Below are 7,834 nucleotides of genomic sequence, written 5' to 3'. Positions count from 1 at the left end.
CCAGAAATGTTTTATACTTCAATTTTAAGATACCAACAGGCAGCAATGTGTATGTAATGTTTTAGTTCATCTCAGCAGACTGAAACATTTGGGGGGGGGGGGGGGGGAGCTGGCTGGAAGTGAGTGGAAATAACTAAGAGAGATGAGGAATTCGAAACATTTCTGATCGCTATCCAGTGGCTGTTTACAGTGCAGTCAGTCCGTGACATCAGAGGCCGGCCTTTATAAACGTCAGTGGAAACGCCAGCAGGAACAGCAGCAGCAGCGAACTCTGGGAGGACGGAAGAGCTACGCATCGGGCAGCCGGAGGGGGGACGCGATGCAGCGGCACGCTGTGCCATCCTGGATTCTGCTCTTCTGCGCAATCTCACAGGTGAGGCTACAAATCTGCTTTGAGGGTTACAGCCAGCAGGGGGAGATGTGCTTAAGGAACCAGACAGATTAGGAACAAGTTACAACCCCAGACATTATCTTCAGTAGGGATTTATCCTAGATGATGTCTAACATTAAAGTGCAAAAATTGACATGAATAATAAAATGTATTAGAAGTTTCCTAAGTAAATGTGGGATGGTAATGCAATATTAATAACATCACAATACTAACACTTCATATTGCTAAATGTAACAATAATGATGTGATGTATAGTGTTTTCATAGTTCTCTAAGGTAAGTTTACTCCTAAGCCATTAGCATTCCTGAGCCTATCCCAGGCACATCTCACTGCCAGAGTCCACAAGTGACACATTTTATCCATGTTAAGTCATTTTCTTGGCAATATATTGTAGGGATATTAAAATTGTGGCAGCTGGAATCAGCAACGATGACTGTCCAAAAATAATATAGCTCATAGATGACTCTGGTAGTCGGGCTTATCAATGGTGACCGTAGCAGAAGTATGGATCAATGACATTTTTATGACCAATGAGCAAATGAGGGACACAGTGTTCAACCTGTCAACCCTCCCGACCAAAAAAAAAAAAAAACAAAATTCTTGGCAAGTGATCTGCTCTCCCAAAATGAATAGCAATAGTTCAGCTCTCAATGTACAATTTTCGTGTTCAGGTTTGGCTCCAGTCCTCCAAAATAATTGGAAACAGGTTTAGTCTATGAATAGGATTCCAAGGATGTAGGTCTCAGGTCTCGTAACATTTTCATGCTGTGATTGTATTCAAAGTCTATAAAACATCTGAGCACAAATAGACCGTAAAATGTGTTGCCGACACAACATAACACACACAAGATATTTGTCAAAGTATTTGATTAGTGTACCGGATGAGCATTGTGCCAATTTTGGAAATGGACTCTTCCAGTTCCCTTCAAATAGCCAATCACCCAGCTGCCCAAGATGGTCTGTGAGCCAATGAGGGCTGAGGTGCTGACTTTGTCACCTCTGTGTCAGGTATGCTGCCAGATGTGTGGAGGCCCTTGTTACTGTGCCAGGTCTCCACCCCATTGCCCTGCCGGTGTCCCCCTGGTCCTGGACGGCTGCCGCTGCTGCCGGGTCTGTGCCAGGCAGCAAGGCGAGACATGTGACGACAAACACCTGTGTGATGCCCAACGGGGACTGCAGTGTGACTACAGTGCTAGCTTTCCAGGCGGCCCAGGAGAGTGTGTCAGTGAGTACCTGCGGGATCTCGAGTGTCCCATGCCAGAGACAGGATCCAAAAAGGAGATGGCATCCTTACCCGGTACTCCACCAGATTGGCATGCCAAGTAGAATCTGGGAAAAGTGTGGCCTTTACACCAACTTGAGCTGTGCAAACATCACAACTTTTGTATCCATGGCAAGTGTTGACATATTTCCGCTGAAGCCCTTCTGGCAGGGTGACAGATCATGCTGACATCGCTGTAAAAGCCCGGCACCCCGAAGTGTCACAAACTACTGAGCAGAGCATCATCTCCCGGAGCTGCCATCACGCCACTGACAAGGCGGTTCCCTTGTCGCAATGTGATCGTTCTTCCCCTTGTGGACCGCAGGTCAGGAGGAATTGGGCTGTGAGCTCAATGGAGAGACGTACCAGGAGGGCCAGGTGTTCCAGCCGTCATGTGGCCTGCAATGCCGCTGTGCCGGAGGGGGTGTGACCTGCGTGCCCCTCTGCAGCGACGAAGTGCAGCTGCCCAGTGCAGACTGCCCACATCCCCAGCACATCCGGCTGCCAGGGAAGTGCTGTAAGGAATGGGTCTGTGAGAATACGGACAACAGCGTCCTCCAGAACACCCTCCGAGGTACGCTAGCTCGATGCACACACAAGATACTAATCACAAGAGCTTTGTTTCATTCGTGCTTTCAAATTTTTGTTAACTACTTTATGTGAACAAAAGCACTGGAACACCAAGCCGTTACACCTGCAGGAACTTTCCCATCCCATTCTAAATCCACAAGCATCAATATTGTCACATCTGGCACACGGAAGCAAGCGCAGGAAGCCGTGAATATGAACAAAAGGGATTTATTTGCGGAGTAACACACTGCAAAACACACACAACGTTAATGACCGTACTGGGGAAACATACTTAAACGCGAACTTAAATACACTGGACTAAATGACAACAACAAGAAACAGCTGGTGAACACGGGGAATCCACACGAGGTAGATGAGGGGGGGCATGACAAATATGTAGTTGCCTCCCCCCTTTGCATTTATAACAGCTGCCACTCTTCTGGGAAGACTTTCCATAAGATTTTGGAGTGTGTCTGTGGGAATTTTTGCCCATTCACCCAGAAGAGCATTTATAAGGACAGGCACTAATGTTGGCTATGAAGGCCTGGCTCACAGTCTCCATTCTAGTTCATTTCAAAGGTGTTTGATGGAGTTGAGGTCAGGGCTTTGTGTGGGCCAGTCAAGTTCTTCCACACCAAAGTCACCCAACCATGTCTTTATAGACCTTGTTTTGTGCACTGGGGCACAGTCATGCTGGGACATAAAGCACCTTCCCAAACCGCTCCCACAAAGCCGGGAGCATAGAATTGTCCAAAATGCCTCGGTATGCTGAAGCATTAAGAGTTCCCTTCACTGGAACAAAGGGGTCTAGCCCAGTCCCTGACAAACAATCCCATACCACAATCCCTAGTCCACTAAACTTTACAACTGGCACAATGTAATCAGGCAAGTAACGTTCTCCTGGTATGTGCCAAACCCAGACTCATCCATCAGACTGCCAGACAGAGAAGCATGCTTCGTCACTCCACAGAACACGTTTCCACTGCCCCAGAGTTCGGAGGTGGTGTGCTTCACCAGGAGGTGGTGTGCTTTACCAGGAGGTGGTGTGCTTCACCAGGAGGTGGTGTGCTTTACCAGGAGGTGGTGTGCTTTACCAGGAGGTGGTGTGCTTCACACTACTCCATCCAGCTCTTGGTATTGTGCTTGGTGACATGAGGCTTGCATGCAGCTGCGTGTCCTTGGAAGCCCATTCCATGAAGCTCCAGAGGCACAGTTTCTGTGCTGTAGCTAATGCCAGAGGAGGTCTGGAATTTTGCAGTAAATGAGTCAACAGGGCGTTGATGTCTTTTACGCACTATGCGCCTCAGCACTATGTCACCCTGCTCTGCTATTTTCCATGGTCTGCCACTGTGTGGCTGAGTTTCTGTTGTTCCTAAACGCTTCCACTTTGCAATAGTGCCACTTATAGTTGACCGTGGAATATCTGGCAAGGAGGAAATTTCACGAACTGACCAGGAAGGTGGCATCCTATGACAGTAACGTGTTTGTATGCAGTGAGCTTTTCAGAAATAACCATTATTTCACAAATGTTTATAAACCTGACTGCATGGTTAGGTGCTGAATTTTATTGCAGGGCCATGGTAACAGTTGAATTCAATAATTAAACGGTGTGTCCCAATACTTTTGTCCATATAGTACATCTTCTTCAGTGACTAGGTGGGCTGCCCTGCTGCCTCACCTTAAAGGTTTGACTTCCATCCCCTGCTGGGAGTGTGCAGCTTGCATGTTCCCCTTACATTGTGGGTAGCCTGGTTTCTCCCATAGTCCCAAATATGTGGTTCAGTAAACTGATATCTCTAACTTGACCTTGATAGGTGTTTGCGTGTGGGAGTCTATACCCTACAATGGAGCATTTCCTTCCTATGAAAAACGTCTTCAAAAATCTTAAAATGCACAATGGCTGAATGTGAAACTCAAGATTATTATTCTCCTCCTGCTCATTGCTCTGATTTGAGCTTATCTTGCATTTCCTGCACTTTCTGTAAAATATTTTGCGTAGTGCTTGAGATAATAGATTGGGAATCTCGTACTTCCCAGACAGACAGCAGCTCCAAGGGTTACTGAGAAGCAGGCATTCTTATATCTGACGAAAATGGATGTTTTGGGAATGGAACTGGTTGCAGTCGAAACATGGGTAGTTCTTATTTAGCCTACAGGCTAAATGGCACAAGGATGGACGTCTCCAGTCAGAGCCAGGTCCCTCTTTCCAACTGCATCGAGCAGAGCACAGCGTGGAGTCCCTGCTCACAGACCTGCGGCCCAGGAATATCCACCCGTGTTTCCAACCAGAATCGGGCTTGTCACTTGGAGCTGCACAGCCGGCTGTGCCAGGTGCGACCCTGCCAGGGGGCTCCCCTCAGGGTCCCTAAGGTGGGTGCCCCCCCCAGTTCCCTTGGCCTCCATCGCCTATCATTGTCTATTTGTTCAATTGGTCACATGCAGCCTGTACCACAAAATAAGTTTAATAGTGTAGACTGTGGACAATTAAATTTATTCTATTTTCACTTTTATATGAAATGTAGCAAAATGACACATTGGAAAAACATTTTTGCCCCTTTCAAAGTAAAGTTGTACTAGTTTGCTAAACAACAGTGGTCTTTGGGGGAATCTATGTCATTCTGGAAGTTGACTGAATGGCTTTGAACAACTGACTGCGTTCCATGATTGTCCCTGGTCCCCCCCTGCAACTGGAATTTGTTAAAGGTAAACCTCTTATGCTGGTCAGGTTTGCTAGGGTCTCTGGAGTCTATCTTAGACAGAACAGGTCACAAGGCTGGAGCACACTCTGGATAGGATGGTGGTTAACACCTGCAAGTTTGGGCTTTGCCTGTTTGTTTCTGCTCGCATTCACATGAAAGCGAAGTGATCGAGAAAAACAGAGTGACAGAGAACAACTTTTTTTTCACAGCAGAAAGAACAAGTAATTATCGTAAATGGTTTATGATAGTGGCTAAGTTTTGCAGAGCTGTGCCAGGGGGAACCCCGTATTAACGAAAGCATTAGAATCGTGGCTTCAGAATTCTAATAGTGAAACCGAAAGCGTGTTACAATCATTCACATCTCATGCCGTGGTTCCGGAAAATGGAATTGTGAAATCCACCTGAACCCAAACCCGAGCCCAAACCCGACCCCAACCCACTGCTGCAGATGCAGCCTGTTGAGCTCTTGTTACATTACTAATGTTACAAAACCTAATTTTCATTTTACAATTAACACAATAAGATTATAATTCTATTTAAAGTTAAGGCAAGCCGTATGTTTTGTAAACATTACACATTATACGTTCTAACGGCATGTGTCATGTGACTATTTGGGTCCAATCGTAATCTAGTGATCATGCCTGTAGTAAAAGCTAGGCTAGATTCATTAACTCAAGATGGATAATAAGCCAGAGACTACATAGCCCCAACTGAGTGAGTTTTGGTTCCCAGTACTGTAAGATATGATGAGGAAGCCTGAGTTTAGGTCACCGGCAGTCTCATCTCTGAAACACCAACAAAAAGAAGTGGACTGAGGGAATTTGGGAAATCTGCCTGTCAATTTGGAAAACAGTCTTGACTTTATATTGGCTTGAGCATTGCAACACAGGTTCCAATGCAGTCTGTTCTGCATGTGCCTGCAGCCAAAGCGCTGTGAGCCCAGCTACAGGTCTGCGCAGCCGGAACGGCTGGAGTACCAGGGCTGCCACAGCATACGACTCTACCGCCCCCGGTACTGTGGTATCTGCTCCGATGGCCGCTGCTGCACTCCGTACCGCACCCGCACGGTCTGGGTGATGTTCCACTGCCCGCGAGGTGGCCTGCTGAGGCATCCCGTCATGGCCGTCGACTCCTGTTCCTGTCACTACCACTGTCCCCAGCTGCTCAACACTGCCCCCCGGAGGCCCGCGCCTGTCCGCACTGCATTCCAGTTATTCTACGTCTAAGTGCCCATATTCATCTCTTTTCCATATTTTAATACCACAACATGCATTCATACCCTTATCTGCTATCCATGTCCTTGGAAGAAAGGCAGGGCTGGACTGGGATTAAAAATCAGCCCTGTTGCTTTTGCCCATACAGGCCTATACCTACTTACACATGCACTCTAGGGCTGCATGATATTTTTTTAAAAATCATATTGAATTTTTTGCAATATTTCTAAAACAAAAAATTTAAATTTATCCGAAATAAACTAAAAAGAAAATCTAAATAGGACTTATCATCTAAATAGATAAGCCAAATAGAACTTGTGTTGTAGAATTTGTTGGTCCGAGGAGCAGATTTTGCTGGCCCATAACCCCAATGCCCAGTCTGCCAGATGACCAGCCCAGTCCTGTACTATGGGCTAATTCTATATCACTGAATCCCTGGCCATAACCTCTGCCACTGAGATACCAAAAATACTACATAATTACTAATCTGCAGAAAAGGATGTATGGAATCTAGCATCCAATGTGTAAATGAGCCTTTCTACTGGTTTAGCCTTCAGGTGAAAAGAAAAGCATGTCATTGACTCCCCATACCAGGAATTTCCATTGTAAATCATGGGTTCCTAATCTTTTCCTTCATGGGGGTTACTCTGCACTGCACCTAGCCTGGCCAATCACCTAGGACCAATTTGCCAATTTCCCAACCCCCCACCACGATAAGGTGGCGATTCATGGAGGGACACCCATCCATACATGCATTTGAAGTAACAGCTGCCCTCTTAGGTCTGTTATCCAAAACTAGTTTGTCTGACTGTAAGTTTCAGTCTTTGTTACTGTTTTTTACTGTTTTGAAAAGTTTTAAAGTTATGATATGTTATGTTTTGCGTCTGAAATTGAATAGATGTGGGACATCCTTTAAAATAGGAATTGCTGGAATTGCTGAAATTATACATCCACCTTGTGGATGTACATTAAAGAAATATACCTGATCAAAGTTGTCTCTCAGTGACAAAAATAACAAAAGATGTCTGTAAATGACTTGCTCTTGTTATATGAATGTTTACCACTTTTCATGTTTGCTACCCCTTGTGTAATAAAAATATGTACATTTTACTCTTGCATGGCTTGTGGTTGTGCTTTTGTGAGATGAGACATTTTTCTTTGTTGATCTATCTCTATAAATCGTAATTTAAATCTCTGTATTTACTTTTCTAATATTATGAGAAATTATTTCCCGCCCAACAATCTTCTGTACCTACCCGTCTCATGGGGGGGGGGGGGGTGGGTGGGGGTCCATAGTCTATCCTGGAAGCTACAGGTGTAAGGCACGGTACAGCTGAGGATGGGGCACCAACCCGTCACACGGCACACATACCATTCACACCTGCAGGCAATCTGGTAACTCCAATTCATGCATTTTTTGCACCATGGGTGGGAAACCAGAGCACCTGGAAGAAACCCCACAACGACAGAGGGAGAACATGCAATCTCCACATACCTGGGTCCCAGAGGTGTGAGGCAACAGTGACATCCACTGCACCACCATGATATTATTTAACCTCTACATGCTACCACTGTCAAGTATAATAAATAACGTTGAAAAAACATAAAGTCAGCTTTCATCAGGATGCAGATGACACAGAGCTATATCTAACTCTAACTCCTGGTACTCTTATGCATAGATGACATAAATTCATAAATG

General features: G+C 45.6%; 1 protein-coding gene across 1 annotated transcript; it reads left to right on the top strand.

Annotated features, from left to right (window-relative positions):
• The first annotated feature begins 217 nt into the window (after nucleotides 1-217).
• ccn5 (cellular communication network factor 5) lies at nucleotides 218-7,251 on the top strand. The gene is made up of 5 exons (XM_049017997.1): nucleotides 218-373; nucleotides 1,400-1,616; nucleotides 1,978-2,226; nucleotides 4,372-4,592; nucleotides 5,845-7,251. The coding sequence occupies exons 1-5, from the start codon at nucleotides 320-322 to the stop codon at nucleotides 6,145-6,147; spliced, it is 1,044 nt and encodes a 347-aa protein (XP_048873954.1). The 5' UTR covers nucleotides 218-319; the 3' UTR covers nucleotides 6,148-7,251.
• Nucleotides 7,252-7,834: the final 583 nt, after the last annotated feature.

The sequence above is a fragment of the Brienomyrus brachyistius genome, chromosome 6 (genome assembly GCF_023856365.1).
Source record: "Brienomyrus brachyistius isolate T26 chromosome 6, BBRACH_0.4, whole genome shotgun sequence".
Lineage (NCBI taxonomy): Eukaryota > Metazoa > Chordata > Actinopteri > Osteoglossiformes > Mormyridae > Brienomyrus > Brienomyrus brachyistius.
Note: the sequence above shows the minus strand (reverse complement) of the source record. Positions and strands in the feature narration are given on the sequence as shown.

Excerpts from the sequence above, each read along its gene's own strand:
- ccn5 (XM_049017997.1), top strand. The coding sequence starts at position 320 with ATGCAGCGGCACGCTGTGCCATCCTGGATTCTGCTCTTCTGCGCAATC. Across the intron at positions 374-1,399 it reads TCTTCTGCGCAATCTCACAG|GTATGCTGCCAGATGTGTGG; the intron begins GTGAGGCTACAA and ends CCTCTGTGTCAG. Across the intron at positions 1,617-1,977 it reads CGGCCCAGGAGAGTGTGTCA|GTCAGGAGGAATTGGGCTGT; the intron begins GTGAGTACCTGC and ends TGTGGACCGCAG.